Source organism: Rhinolophus ferrumequinum, chromosome 20 (genome assembly GCF_004115265.2).
Source record: "Rhinolophus ferrumequinum isolate MPI-CBG mRhiFer1 chromosome 20, mRhiFer1_v1.p, whole genome shotgun sequence".
NCBI lineage: Eukaryota > Metazoa > Chordata > Mammalia > Chiroptera > Rhinolophidae > Rhinolophus > Rhinolophus ferrumequinum.
The window spans coordinates 41,267,706-41,284,145 of record NC_046303.1 but is presented as its reverse complement, the minus strand read 5'-3'; the positions used below and the strand labels follow the sequence as shown (position 1 = coordinate 41,284,145).

The following is a 16,440-nucleotide window of genomic DNA, read 5'->3' as shown; positions in this document are numbered from 1 at the left end:
AGTTCTTAATTTTTGTAAATGTTGTTTATGAATCTGCAACCAATCAAACTTTTTTATGTATTAAAGAGACTAGAAGGATTAGAGATATGGGAAACAGTAAAACAGTAAATGACAACTCTTATTTGATGTTTATTATAAGTGAAAAACAGAGAGTCCTCCAAAGCTACATGTGGTGAATTCATAAAGGATTGAAATAATTGTTATTTTAAGTTGTCAGCTTCTTTCATAGTCTCGCTTCTGATGCATTAACCCACCAAAATATAAATTCTATGAACTTTTAATAAGAAAGCCTATAATAAGTAAAGGAAACTTCTTCTAAGATATCAACATCGATTTGCTTTCTTTACTAAAATGTATTTGTTGCTCAGAAATTTGGCTACCAAAATATTTCAGAATATATACGATCAACTCACATCCATGTGTAATGTAAACATTGCTTACCTCAGTCAAGTGTGGTGTAGGGTTAAATCCACAGAGATTACATACTTGATTCTTGCATTCAGTACAAGTGTTGAAGTTAGGAGGATCCTTAGAACCTATGTTGAGTTCAGTTTTGCAGAGAGGACAGGCTGACTGTGGTTCGGGGGTTTTCTCCAGCTTGTCGGGAAGGGCCGCTTTTTGAGGCTCAGCTATTGGCAATTTGCTCTCCTTAGCAGGCAGGGGCTTCTTTTCTGCTTCTGTTCTTTTTGTTGTTGGAACTTGTTCAGCTTTGGGCTCTAATTTCTCAGCTACTGGAGCTTTTGTTTCCTTTTTCACAGGGATCACCTTTGCAGGTGCTGGCAGTACCTGACCCATAGACTTGGGTGGCCCCTGAGACGAAGGTGGCTGTGAAGGAGGCGGGACTTGTTTGGTTGGGGCCCCTGGCCCACTCTGTGAATGAGATCCAGGCTGGCCTGCTGTGGAGATTAGATTTGATGCCTGGCTGAAGATCGATGCTCCAAACCCAAAGAGTTTCCCAGTCACAGATTCTTGAGGAGTGGTAGGCTGTGATTTAGGGGCATCAGTAATACTTCCCAGATTCAGACTGAAACGTCTCGACTGCTCCTGAGGCTTTGGTGGCTGTTGAGATGGGGGTGCAGTTTGGCCAGTGGTAGGTCGTGGACCCGGAGGTGTTGATGACCCTTTTGGCATCGGTTTGGCATCTGGTTTAGGACTCATTTTGGTGTGTGCTTTCTTGGGTTCTTCCCTCTTTTGAACAGGATCAACTTGTTTTTGACCTTTGCTCTCCATCCTAGGCCCAGGATGTGAAATAATTTTCGAATCTGATGCAGGTCGAGGTATGACTTTAGAATCGAATGGGGTGACCTTTTCTCCTATTAGTGGAAAACTTTGTGAGGGTTTGGCAGAGTCTGGTTTTAGAGGAGCGGTTGTTTTCTCTTGATCCTGTGACTGTACTTTGGAGCTTGAATTATCAGGTTTTGTTGCAATCGATGATGAAAACACAATGTCTGTTGCTGGCTTTACTGTCTTGGGCTGCTTTGGTTTGTCATCAGCCATGGGGACCTTGGCCTGCTCAGATGGGACAGAAGGCTCTTTGGGAGGGGCTGGCTTGGATGAGGACTCTGCCACAGGAGGCTGCTTGGCCATGACCGGGGGCGAACCATGAAGGGTTGGTTGTTTCACGAGTGGTGGGGGCTTCTTAGATTCAGGAGCCTTTGAGATATCTTGTTTGGGTGCAGTATCCTTCTTTGGAGAAATCTGCTGTGACTGCGGGGATGGTTTGCTCACTGCTGATGTAGGAATAACTGGGGCAGTCTTCAGTTTCGGCTGGGGTGATGATGGAATTGGGGCCAGATCACCTCCTAGAGCTCTCTGCATCTGACAGTTTAAACAGAGCCACTCTTTTATCTAGAAATAATACAAAACAGTGGTCACTGAGGTAATCACAATATAAAAACACAGAAACAGTTTTGAAATGCATGGCATCTTTTGAAATTATGTCTCTCATCATGCAAAAGAAAATGTAGGTCATTTTAATTTGTTAAAATATTAAAATGTTAATTACATTAAAATATAATTAATGAATCTCAGAGACTTAAGCACTCTACACTTTAAGGAAAATAAAAAGTAAAAATCCACATAGAGTTGTGTTTTTTTTCTAAAGTTAATTTTGTTATTCTTTGCCTTTGATTTACTCCAAGTTTGATTACTCCCAGAAACAGAAAACCAGGTATTTATTTCATAAATAAAAACGTGAGTTATGAAATATATTAGATTCCATAAATCAGTGATGTTAGGCATTTTCTCTACTGATGGCTCATACAGTTTTCAGTTATACAAGCCAGAGTAGGCTTGTCAAATTATTAACATATTGCTAATTTCTTAAATTAGCAGAGCATTACTTCTCCCTCTAAGGCGACATAATCAAATGTGTGAAAACAAAAATTGTTAACCATGCTGGGTTGAAAAGAGAACATTCTCTGTTAAGAAAATACAGAAAAAATAATGGCATCCCCTCAAATTATCACAAATCGCATGATCTAGCAGACAACGCATTATTTCCTTAAAATTTTTATGAATATATTAAAAAGAGCAATATAAATAAGCAATATACTTATTTGACTGGTGAGATATGTATGGATGTGAGATATACATCATACATACATGTATTGCTACAAGTGCATCTGTTCTTTTCATATCACATAGCTTGTGAAAAGAAAATGTTAAAGGAAATACTATATATTAGAAGATAATTTAAAAGTATTTATGATTAATAGTTACCTTTTTGAATTCCAAAATAACATATGCTCATTATACAAAATTTTAAATATTACCAAAGTAATTTAGAATGACAAATCCTACATTATCCAATCTTCTTCACCTAAAGTAACCAATGTTACCAGTTTAGCACTGAAGTTCTTTGTACAGAATTCTACGTGAGAAAGTAAATATACAGAACATAGCTACCAGAAATGTCCACAGTACAAAACTGTGAAGTGTTAGACTGGCAAACAACATAACCTTTATTGCCAAACGATTTCCTTTTGAAAAGAAATTGAAATAATAATTCTTAGACTTGCAAAAATTTCTTTGTCATTTGACAATTTACACTGTTAAACTTTTTTAATGAAAAAAACTATACTGAATATTTTTCTTAATCATTAAAATGGCTTTGAAATTTTAAAAGAAGCACATTAAAATTATTTAAACTCATGCACCAGTAATAACAAAACTCATTTTGCAATCTCATGGAAAGCAAATGTTTGTTTGGAGAAAGTTACAAGAGATTTTCAATTCTGATATATGTTATATTTCTGTTTAAAAATCTGAATCAAAAAGTAAAATTAACATATTTGTTAAATATGGAAGGGAGGTACTTGGGTGTTTATTACATTTGTTTTCAATATGGGTGTTGAGTACTTATATATTTGTTATATTTTTATATTTGCTATTCTGCTCATTTAAAGCATTTTATAAAATAAACTCTCTCTTTCTCTCTCTCTTTCTCTCTCTTCTCTGCCCATATATATATATATATATATATACACATAGATCTATATATATCGATATATATATATAATAATATATATATATATGTCTGTATTTTTTTTCAATTTATGAATCCCAAAACATAATCAAGCAATTGTTACCTATACAAGTACCATGACTAAAGGTGAGCTCGACTGCAAGGAAACTTTCACTCAGTTTTATCCCCTTCTTGATGGAAGGAAATTCCTCTATAAATATGCACCTACCCACTCAACTATCTCCCCTATCGTCAAAGTCAATTCTGCTGTTTTATATTTATTTTTCTCATTTGTTTTTTTCTACAGCTTTAAATGATACCACTTCACCTTATAATCATGCAGCCAGACAAGACAAAAGAAGAAAATATAATTAAAAGCATAATTCTTTACCTCTACTCTATCATTTGACTTTTTTTCCTATAAAATATTATATGAGATCTGCACCCACATTAACCACTTTAAATTACAAACTCCTGGGGTTACTGACTTTCATTTTAGTTAAATTGCTTATTCTTTCTGACAAGTGTCATAGCCAAAGGAGATACAAAATTTATTCACCTATTCATTTCTTTATTCAAATATCTATTGAGCAATTTCTACTCAGCACATATCACTGAATAAAAGACAAATATGTCTGTCCTCATGGAGACTACATTATAGAACAGAGGTGTCCAAACTGCGGCCCACGGGCCAACTGCGGCTCGCAATCCATTTTTAATTGGCCTGCAGCAAATTCCAAAAATATATTTAGTTTACTTAAATAAACCAGGTGAGGCAATACGTACTTCACCTCGAGTGAGTGGCCCGGCTCTTTGTGTATTTTACCACATATGGCCCTTGGTGAAAACCGTTGAAAAAAGTTTGGACACCCCTGTTATAGAAGATAAGAAACAAGACAACACATAGTATAATTTCAAGGTTATTACAGATACATAATTAGTATCTGATGATGGTATTTTCATGATACCTTCTTTCCTTTTTTCCTGCTGGTTTCCTTTCCCCTTCCCCCCAACAACTTTTGGTTTCAGCAATAATATTTTAAGTCTATTTGCAGTGTAAACATTGGAGCTTCGCATATAGCTAGCCAGTAGGCTCTCACTCCGTCTTTGGACCACTACAAAATTAGAAAATATTGGCATATCTCTTATGGCATATCTAATGTATGATTTGCATCAACACTGGGAAACACTTTCTATATTGTCTGTATTCTAAAATCAAATCAATGTTTCCTTGTAGTTTGTAAATGCATATGACTATGTCTATGCATATGACACAAGCAGACAAGGAGAGTTATGAAAAGACAGGTAGAAAACACCAGTGGCTGCCTCTCCATAGGGAGAGAATTCTGCTTGTCTCTTAATACAGCCGTTTTTTTAATAGACTCTACTATTTCATCTTTTGTCCTTTTAACGACCACATTTCCTTCATTTTGATACATAACACATGACAGACATTTGATCCCTCAATGTTCCTCCTCACTGCTAGAATACAGGTTAAAATAATTGTCTAAAGTTATCAGAATATGAAAAGCTTTTTATCCTCTTAGGATTCTTTAGAAAGAGCCTCCTTTTTATTTAATTGTACTGGCCAAATCTGTGGAAAATAGAAATGATTTTTATCTCAGCATTTAAAAATCTAGTACTGAAACAGCAGCATTTCAAATTCTCTGATTCAATTAAAAAAAAAAACAACAACAAAAAAAACCATTTCCCACACTTTGAGAAAATGAAGAAGGCCACAACCCGCCCCAGCCTAAACATTATGGACAACCTACTTTTCTCTCACATCGCACTTAGGGAGAATAATGAGTAGTAATAACACCTTTGTCCTCTCAGATATCTGAGTGAATTCCTGTCATATTTTTACTGCATTCTCAATTATTCCTCAAATGTGTCAACACTGCTCGTGAAAGGTCATTTCCCATTCATTCTTTCACATCTTCAAAACCACCGTCCCTCATTTGGTCCTTTTATCAAATACTTTATAACTCCACCAAATACAAACTTTAAAACTAACAACCACAGAAGGGGTTGTCTCTAACTACTTCCCCTCAAACTTCAATGCCTCTCCAGTAACTGTGAAATAATGTTAAAAATTTTTGCAAGAAATTCAAAACACGTAATTTTGTTAGTTTCTTAGGCAAGCGCTCATATGATTCTGCTATTTCCAGATCTATATCCCCCAAAAGTCAATAAGCAACAAACATTAAGAACCTCCTCGTAGTGGTCTTCCTATTGACGCCCAGGGTCTAATTGACCTTCGAAGCATTACAGATGTTCACAAATATTTTTCTGAGCTGGTTTAAATTAAATAAATTAATTAAATATATATGTGCTCTTCAACTACAGCATTTCTATGTTTACTCTGCTAATCTCCACTGTTTACCCAACCTGAATGACAGGATTCTGCCTTCATTTTCTGGTTACATGGCATTCTCCCAGAACCCTACTCTATACCGCTGGCCGTGGACAATCTGTCCCCTTCTGATTCAAACTGAAAGTCCCCCGTTAATTAGCACACCTACTCACCATACAGCTTTTCTCTGCCTGCAGACAATCACTGCCTTGTTTCTCTCCCAAAATTAAATGTTTAACTCAGAGCAGAGAACCTGAATTTACTAGCACCAACATTGCCTTAGACACGTGCTGTCAGTTCCATTTGATAACCACGTCTACAATACAGTTGGCTCCCCTAGTTCTGCATGATTGGGTCTTCATTCCATTGCAGCCATAAATGAGGATCTTAGAAGATTTAAGTCTTTACCACTTCTTCCCCATGCCACAGAAGTCAAACAATATCTGAGGCTAAGTCTGATTCAAAGAAGAAGTCTTCTACCAATATTTCATAAACAACTTCCCAAGTCCCCTGTCACAACTAGCACCCACTCTCTAACATTACTCTTGGATTAGATCTAATAGATTACACTCTAATCATCCACATCTATTTGAAAAATGATGGGAGAAATGCAAGAAACAACACCAGGGAAGCCTGCAACTGCGTCAGTATGTCCCTAAGAAACTCTTACCTTCAATATACAAGCATTAAAATGATAAAATGTAAATATATTAGATAAGTATGTCATGTCTGAATTATTCTTAAATTTTACATTTTATATAACAAATAAGGAAAAACAGTCTTTTTTTTATTTATTTTTGCTTTCCCCACCTATAGTCTTACTTATAGAAAGTGCATAAATGGAATTAAAATCTGGAGACACAATTGTTTAATGAGCTATTCTAATTCTAATTCAATTAGCTCTACAGAAGGGAATAAAAGAAAGGCATAAAGTATTCATTCAGTCTTCTGACTTAAAATGCTACATAAATGGGGGTAAGAGCCAGGATTGCTACTCATTCAGAGGTCACTATATAGTCATGCAGACCTGCATATAATAACTACAACACACCTCCATGTTTAATCCAACTCTCCAGGTTCCCTTTTGTTATGTATCAGAGCTGTGAAATATGGTAATACAGCTTCACTGGCTAAGGCCTTTGCTGGAAAATCATAAATGTCTTATTTAGATGTTTCAAGACATACCACTTAAAAGTTTCATAGTGAACTTCACATAGAGGTTCAATTAACAATTATTTTCCAAAAATTATCAAAACTATTAATTTTTTAAAAGTATACTCTGATTTTTAAGAGTGTGTCTTCAATAATAATTAAAGATAATTAACTTGATACATTAAGCAATGAGGTGAGTCAGCAAACACTGGGGTGCCATAATTAAAACATATTCCTCCTCAGAACTATTATTAAGCTACTTAGCTTCAAAATAGATAAAAAGCCTCTCAAAAATTTAAAAAAAAAAAATTTAAAAGTCCAGAGGCATAATAATTAACATCCACCCTTCAATGTGCTCTAAACTGGAAATTTTGAACACAAAATTTACATAAGATTTATAATGGAACCTCTGCTCAACAACAAAGCATAGTAATTAGAATAATGGAACATCAAAAAGACAAACACAATGGAAATGATATTTGCTTGTGTTCATACCATTCACATTAGCTGTTGCATACATTTTCTTCAATCAGGCTTTCATCCTGTCCTTTACAATAAAACCTGTTGAGTACTTGCTTCTTGATGCATCACAACTAAGCTTTCCTTAAACCATGACATCTAAGTGTACCATTTAAAAGCAATAGTCACATTCTCTCTTACATGGGTCATAATTCACAGTCCAATTTGTACTCTTCCATATATCTAAATTCTCCCTATCCTTTATGGTCTGCATAGAATTTCCTCCTTTACCACTTAATATTCCATCATCAATTAAGATCTGCGCCTTCTCAACTATTATTACAAGAGTTTGAACCACAGCATTTAGACTCAGTGTTTTAAATTTTCTTCCAATTATTTCCTCTCCTCACAGACTCTTAAAAGGAGTGACGTGATTATTCTTATCTGTGTTAGATGCTAAATAAATTTTAGATATTATTTAATGATAAATTATTCTAAATTTTTTTCCTATTTCTCATAAAATTATCTTCAAATATTTATCATACTTATATTACTTTGAATGTCATAGAAAATGTAATTATATGATATATATTGAATAATATATAATATTATAAAGAGGAAACCAAACTAAATTTTGCTAACAGATTATGCTTTCTGCTATTCAAGGATCGCCCAAACTACATGTCCTCCTCTAAGGGGCAGTTATTAGCTAACAGCAGTTTGGCTGCAGATGGCTCACTGTAGTTGACATCTTTAGCTATGCATATTAACACAGAATTTACTTTGGTTAAAAACTAGACACTCTCATTCCTCAGAACTGGGATGACATGCTCAGCAACTTGGTGAAACAGTTTTATTTAAAATAATTCATCCACAACTCAGATGGCTATTTCTTCTCTAAAACTGTGTGGATTACAATTACTGATGCTTAATTCAGCGATCATTAACAAACCTTGACAAACGTAAACTAAACACGCCTTTTTTCCTTCTTAAAGCATAATAATGTTCACTAAATGCTAGCAATAAAATTTGTAAATCTTCACAATGTAGGATCAAATGATAAAAGCGTATTTTAATATGTTTGTCAGTGGAGTCCAAAACAAGAAAACCAACACTTTCACCAAAGCACAATTTAAAAATAATTACAGTACATGAACATGAAAATACATTCATACTCTATTAGTTACACAAAGAGAGGAGGATCCCAAATCAGTAAACTGAACTTCCATACATTATATATTAATACTTCTGAACAGCCTCTCATACAGCAAATTGAAACTTTTATAGCTCAATTGATTACCACAAACTTAAAGCTATCACACATTTTGTAGCCTGTGAACCAATATTTCCAATTAGGTAGTGTTTGTGCAATTATTTGAACAGCTTGTTGAACTGTCCTGTTATTTCATTTAAAAAACTGAAAATATTTAATGAAAATAATCTAAGGTCTCATAAACTTTATGAACTTATTGTGCTGAAAGCTACGTATCTTTAATTCAATTAGATGCTCACTGGAATTAAGACAATCACTTGTATGATGACTTGGAAAGAAACAATTTTTAAAAAATATATGAAATGTTAAAAACATATTAAAGCTTGTGTAAAAAAGACAAAGTTTCATAAGAGGCTATTTCCTGAAATAGCCTCTTTTAGCTTTCTGTAAATGGATGCCCCCTTATAACTTGCAGTTTATTCAGATTTTTTATAGTTGTATGTATGTACATTTTCAAGAATGTATTTAAGGAAAATCTGATTTTAAAATTACACTTAATCAGCTTTACATTATTTTCAGATGTTTTTCAGGGATCTGATCCATATTTTGCATTATCATTTATTTCCTTTTGACTATATATATGTATATAATTAAAAAAAATAACTATATATATGTATATATATATGTATATACATATATATAGTTATTTTTTTTAATTTTTTTTGAGGGTGAGAATTTCATTTCTAAATTTTTTTTAATTAGTTTCAGGTGTACAAACAATGTAATAGACATTTATCATTTATATCCCTCACACAGTGATAACCTCCCTCCCCCAATCTACTATCCCTCTGACACTGTACACGGCCATTACATTTCCACTGTCTCTATTCCTAATGCTGTACTCCGCTTCTTGTGACTATATATATACATACATACATATATATATATAAACTTGTAGTTGACATTCATTATTGTGCAGCTTCAGCTTCAGGTGTACAGTGCAGTGATCAGCATCTACACCACACCTGAAGTGGACTCCCTAATAAGACAAGTATCCATCGGATACCCTACAAAATCTTTACAATCTTATTGATTATGTCCATTTGACTATATTTTTAATCCTTTCTCTGTCAAATTAAAAAACACAAAGATTTGCACATTAAAATTTTTCCCACAAATGCTGTTATAGAATTTCTAATCACATGTTCACATAATGAAGCATGTTCTGCACTTCTTTTAACTGTTTTACCTAAGTAGAAATCTGCACCTAAGAGTTGTTTTATGAATTCTACTGAAAAATTCTGATTTTACTGAACAAATGACAGAAATGTCATATTTATATCAATTATTTTGCAGTTGGTTAAAATATATTTTTTATGAGAAGAAAAAAAGAATAGAAAAGAAGGGTTAGTTACTGTTTCAGGTGAGATCAGATCTCATCTATATGAACTTTATTATATTCTATTGTACAAACAAGATTCCATCTTCATTTGCTAAATTACTAACTCTCCTTCTAGATCCTGAGTTCTATTCTTGACAGTGAGCAGTCATACTAATCAACTCTGTCACCTGTTTTCTTTCCTTTTTTTTTTTTTTTTAATCTGACAGAGTGGCTGGCTCAGAGTAGGAGTGCACAGCTTTCCTAAAGAACAAAGAAGAGCTCAGAAAGGTAAAATCCTGGTTTGAGCAAAAATGAATAGAAAGATATAAAATCCGTCCTCTTGGATCTGGATTCCTTTTACATTTAATCAAAAATAAACTCCTGCCAAGAAGGTTAATTTCTTTTTAACTTTAAAAATATGTAAAATTTATTCTCTCTCTCTCTCTAACCTAGAAATTTAGGAAATAGTCCATTTAAAGACAATGTGGTCTCCTATTAAAAAGATGCTAACTGTGGGGTCAACAGATCCAATCTTCAATTGGATCCATTGCACAGTAATTCTGTGATCTTGCATATCACTTAAATTCTTAACCTCAGTTTTCTCTTCTACAGATGCAGGAAACAATGATGGCACTAGCCCTACTTGCCTATTAGAATTTTTATAAAGATTTATAATAATAACAATAATAAATATTTATTAGTGTCAATTTCAAAGCACTTCCACTTATACGGTCAAATGTGATTTTTACTTTATGAATGTCTCAGATCGTAAATAAGGAAACTAAAAACTCAGGAAAAAAAAACCTGACCAAATCACAAATTAATTAAGTAGCTGAGCTAGGAGTTCATATCCACATTGTCCAACTCTAAAATCCCATATTCTTTCCAAAGGGCCATCTGATGATTAATGTATTAAAAACACCTGCAGATTTCAAATTGCTTTTGAATATGAATTCTAATTTTCTTAGGCTCTTTATTCATGTTTATAATGTGGACACAACCTTATTAAAAGAGCATTAAATGACAAAATGCATGTAAAGTGCCTAGTTCACAGTCTGAAATGCAGTGTTCAAACTATGATCTTTTCTTCCTGTGACTAAAGACCAATCCCCTTTCTTACCGAAATAAGAAAAAAGGCAAGAAACATCATTGTAGTGAAGTTATTGCTTCCTTTTCAAAGGTACTTAGAATTACTTTTAAGTAAAGTCATAGGAATATCAATTAGCAAGAGGTACATGTGTGAAGGGCAGAGCTAGGACTACAACCCTGGTCTTTCAATGCCTTACCAATGTATTTGATATGGCCATTACTTTAAGAAAAATAATTATAAACTTCTAACAGATTATTTGCATCTTTGTATTTAATGTAGTACCTCTGAAATATTTGTAAGAGCCCATGTTTTATCTAAGCTCATTAAGATACGGAATAGAGGAGAGTGTTAGATATGTGTGTGTTTTCTCAAGGGATGTAAACAATGAGCAAGTTAACCCATCACTGTATTAAGTTTACTGATTCAATAAATGATTTTGTTAAGTGTGAGTATCTGCTTTCACAGCAGAACATCTGTTCTGAGTAAGCTATACAGATCATCACACAGGTTTCAATAATGCGTAACAACAGGCTTAGTAGATACCATAAACGCTGAATATGCAGAAAGAAACTTGAAACATCTAGTTACTTAAAAATTGAAAATGAAAAAAAAGCTTTGATCTAATGATAAAACTTATGGTTAGAGCATGAGGAATATATAGTTATTTTGTATAGGGAACAGCCATATCAGGATGGAAAATGTTTCAAACTGGATCTCATTGAAAATGAGAGTGTAAACATATTAAGTAATACATATTTATAAAAGATTAATTATTTCTATTCCTGGAAATTCATTAAAAAACTATTTTAAATAAAGATAAATTACTTTTGTTATAGTCAGGATATTCTAGTTTTAAATACTTTGATAACATATGGATTATCAGAGAACAGCAAAAAAAATCTTTTATCTTCTAAAAACCTTATGTTTAGAATCAAGGGACTTTATTTCTCTTTATTGGATTCATTTAAAAATGGTGCCAAACAAAGAATGTATTCAAAAATTGACCAAATTTGCATCACAGGCAGAAGGCATTTCCCATCATCAACTGTTACTTAGAACTGAGAATTCTTGATATTTCAGAAAGTAGACTGCCAAGGGTGAAGACACAAAAATCAAGAATGTAAATCCTTTATCCATCCTTTCACATTATATAATTATTTAACCAATCATTTGATTAATGAGAATTTTTTTTTAATTACTAAAGTGTTCATTGTAACATGGATTCACAAGGTGAAAAATAGTACTAAAAGGTAGGACACTGAAAGTAAAAGCTGCTATTTCTATTACCAAGCTTCACCCTCCAGAATCAATCAGTGTTAACTTTTGCTTTGAGTTTTTCTTGTGGTTGCCATTATAACATGAAATCATAAGTTTTGATTTATAAATGTAACATATTATGTACTTTCATTTTACTATAAAACCTATAGTTTTTAAAAGACAAACTTATAATAATCACCTGCTTTAGGATTGTCTTAAACAATCTCCAAGAAATATGTTTGATGTACAGTCGGCCCTTTAATAATGGTCATTTCATTCAACATCTTTTCATTAAGTTGATGCAATGCCACAGAAGCATAACTTTTGTCTCTGTATCAATTAGCCTATGGTAAAATAGGTTATTATACATCATTTCTCTACAGTTTCAAGAACCTATTGACAATGTTAGTAAGGACTTACTGTGTTCATTATAAATTTTAATACACAATAAGTTTTTGAGTTTGATTTGTGTATCATCTAATATCTCACATTTCACCACTGTTATGCAATCACATTTTAGAAAACACTAATTGAAAGTCTTTATAGTTTTCTTCATCTCTGGGCTATACTCAGCTACTCTATCCCATTATTTTTATTATCAATTTTAATAGAGGAACTCCTAGAGTGTTTGTAATATACGTGTGTGTATATATATATTTACATTTATATGTTTATGAGTATATGTAGAGACAGATACGTAGATATTTAGATAAATAGTTAAGACAGAAAGAATGATAATGACTATTATGCATTCTTTCACTCTCTTGACATCTTGCCTAGAAACAGAATTCATCTTATCACCATCTCTAGAAATTTAAAGAAAATGCTCCTTATCTGCTGTTTTCTGTGATGGTGAGTGTTATAGCTGACTGATTTCTCATCTCTTTGTAGACAATAGTGCTTTTCTCTGTGGAAGTCTTTCAAGTGTTCTTCTTATCCTCGGAATCTGGTATTTCATCAGAATATATCTATCCGTCATTTCATTAATCTCGCTTAGCCACTGGTGGGCCTGTACAATCTGAAGACATGTACCTTTCTATAGCTCAGAAAAGTGTTCTTCTCCAGCTTGACTCCATAGTACTGATTCTAAAACTCCTACTAGAGTTTTTTAGATATAATCTCCATGGTTTTTAATATGTCTCTTTGAGCGCCAGAGCTCCAAGAGTCCCAAGGGAACCCAAAACATCTACAAGTCCATGGACAGGAGTCCAGAAAGAGCTCCCTATAGTGGGGATAAAACGCCCGTCCGCAGCCTCCGCATCACTATAGGACAGAGTAAAGAGGGGGATCTCAGGATTCTACACAGTCCTGGGTACATCCCCACCCTTTCCTTCCTTACCAACCCCTCCCCGCCCCAAACATCAGTTAGGACGAGGACACAAATTAGACCTTTAGTCACCACTAAAAATTCCAGCTTTCCAAGTCATCCATCAACTACCAGAGTCTAATTCCCCCAAGAGAGGGAGGAAGGGAACCCCAGCGCCCCATCCCACCCCTCTCTTGGTCTATGCTATAACCTTCTACTACGTCATTTTTCTCCGTAACACGTATTACCATCTGTTACACTATGTTTTATTTGTCATTCTTACTAGAATACAAATTCCATTAGCGAAGCGTTTTTCGGTCTGTTTTGTTCACACCCATATGCCAAGAATCTAGAACTGTGCCTGAAACATAGTAGGTGATCAGTAAGCAAGTGAAGAATTTTTTTGTCTTTCAGCTTTATACAATGGGAAAATTCTAAGTCTTCCAAAACATAACTGGGCCCATTTTTACCTTCAATCAGCCCACTGAAACTTCAGTGTGGTAATTATTCACGAAATATCCTCTTAAATATTTCTCAGAAATAGTAAGAATTTTTATAAGTTCTTTATGTTCCTGAATGAGCTTTCCCATGAGGTTGGGTGTCTTTTGTTTTGATTTTCACTAGTTCATCTATGTCCTTCATGTAGTATTACTGCTAAAATGTCAAGTTAGTCTCTTCAAACCATTCATTTATACTGAATGTCTCCATTAGTATAAATAAACAACAGAGGTGTTTTTTCTTATATGTAGAGAGCTCTGCATTAGTCCTCTCCTTTGAATGAGAGGAAACAGGATGGCAGAGGGCCAGTGTTCAAGGACAGCTTCAGTGAGAGGATAACAGATTTAGTGCATTTGACTCACGGTTGAGTAGTGTTTTTATTTGTTTTCTTCTCCTTTATTTCACTATGTTGTGGGAGACGAGCATTAGTTCTAAACTTCTTTCCAAGGCCCTAGTTTTCTCATGAGGCTCCTTCCTCAGACAGCTCATTCCTTGGAGAATTCTCTGGCTTTAGCCTGAGGGGAAGAAAAATAAAGCTTCTCCCTAACCCTTGTCTTCCCATCGGAGATTAGGAAAGCGTCGACTTGTCCTAGTTTTTTCTTTCTGTAGTTCTTTAATTTATTATTTGATCACTAACCACATTGCTTTCTACACTTGTAACATCAAGCTTAGCGCTTCACAGTTTCCCTCAGGAAGCCACTTGTGCAGTGGTTTCCTCAGCTCTTCTCTCACCTACTTCCCATTTTCTTTCTATCTTCTAGGAATTCTTCAACATGCAAATTTATGCTGTTGGTGGTCTTTTGCATTTTCTGAAACTATTATACTTTCAATTTTATAAAAAGTGGGATCTTTGGAGACAGATAAACACGTGTTGAGTTCAGTCCTCCATTTTAAGAGGTACTGTGCTGTGGTCTTTGCTTAGAATTTGGGGGGACAAAAGATCTTTGTGCTAAAAGAGCAAGCAACTAAAAGGCCACTCTGCCCTTTCGGCCACACCACCATCAGGAATTTCCTACTGGCTTGCTTTCTCCACACATTCCAGCTCTCCTCTTTTCTCTCCAGGTCTTCTGAACAGATCCCCCTACCTCAGTTTCTCTTACTAGAAATGGAAGCAGCAGGCCTATCAAACCTAAAAGAGGTAGTCAGTTAAACCATTTTTCCGGCCTGATGAATTTCAGTCATTTATCGTTTGTTTTTTTAATAAGTGGAGAGAGTTTATATGCAAATCAGCTATGTTTGTTTGTTTTTAGCTGTTGAAATAGGGTCAGGTTTTTGTTAAATAAAGTACCTGGTTTCAGTGAAGAGAGACGTATTAATATATAGGCCATAATGACCAAAAATAATATGACACACACAAAACAAAAACCACACCTAAATCCACTTTGATCACTAACATTTGGTTCATTATCAACATTCCGAAAAATGACATGTCATTCCATATATTATAAAATTTCACATGAGCCAGGAGAAATTTCAGACTTTAGGGACAAGTCTTTAAATCTCTCCCTAAATCAACTTTGCCCCAAGCTACACATCAAAAGAAATAAATCAACAATAAAATGTTTCTGTTACAATTAGAAAGCAAATGTTCTGTTTCTATGTCCAAAAGCAAGCCCAAAGAGAGACCTGTGCTGTTAAGATTTATTCCATTAATGGACTGGCAAGAGATACAGCTATAAATTCTCGATATCAAAAGGCTAGGCTTGGAGCCAGTGGATTCTTAAGGTTTATTTGGAAAAGCACACATCTTGACAGCTACCAGAGAGGACAAGTAATTTAAATCACATCCTGTTCACACTGATATTTGGGTTGTCTAAGCAGTGTGTGTGTGTGTGTGTGTGTGTGTGTGTGTGTGTGTGTGTGTCTGGCAGGGGCAAATTTATTTAAGGAAGTAGAAGTCCCCTTGACTGAGTGCTGATACTTCTCCAGTCCTTCCTCCGCAGACCTGGCAGCCATGTAAGAGCCAGGATGTTTATAAGCAAATATAGTCATAACTCTGATGTGTTGGTAACCAAAAATATCACAGAAATTCTCTTAGCCCTTTCAAGGAGTGATACTAAAGACCAGTATTCTATTTTATGCATAGACTACAAAAGTAATAATATAAGAGATTTACTGCATAGAAACATCAAACTTGAAAGTAATAAATTCATATAAATTAAATTACTAAGAAGGTTTAGTCTCTCTCCCTGTCCTGCATGGAAAAACTGTTAATCAATCTGAATATCTGAGGACAATCTGATGTAGAGCACATGATCCTCT

General features: G+C 34.3%; 1 protein-coding gene across 3 annotated transcripts in view; it reads right to left on the bottom strand.

Moving 5' to 3' along the window:
• The window catches only part of PCLO (piccolo presynaptic cytomatrix protein), a 383,134-nt gene that overhangs the window by 355,211 nt on the left and 11,483 nt on the right, over nt 1-16,440 (bottom strand). For all 3 annotated transcript variants that reach the window (XM_033088047.1, XM_033088046.1, XM_033088045.1), the window contains exon 3: nt 442-1,848. In XM_033088047.1, the coding sequence (XP_032943938.1) occupies nt 442-1,848 (1,407 nt within the window). The remainder of the gene's footprint in view (nt 1-441; nt 1,849-16,440) is intronic.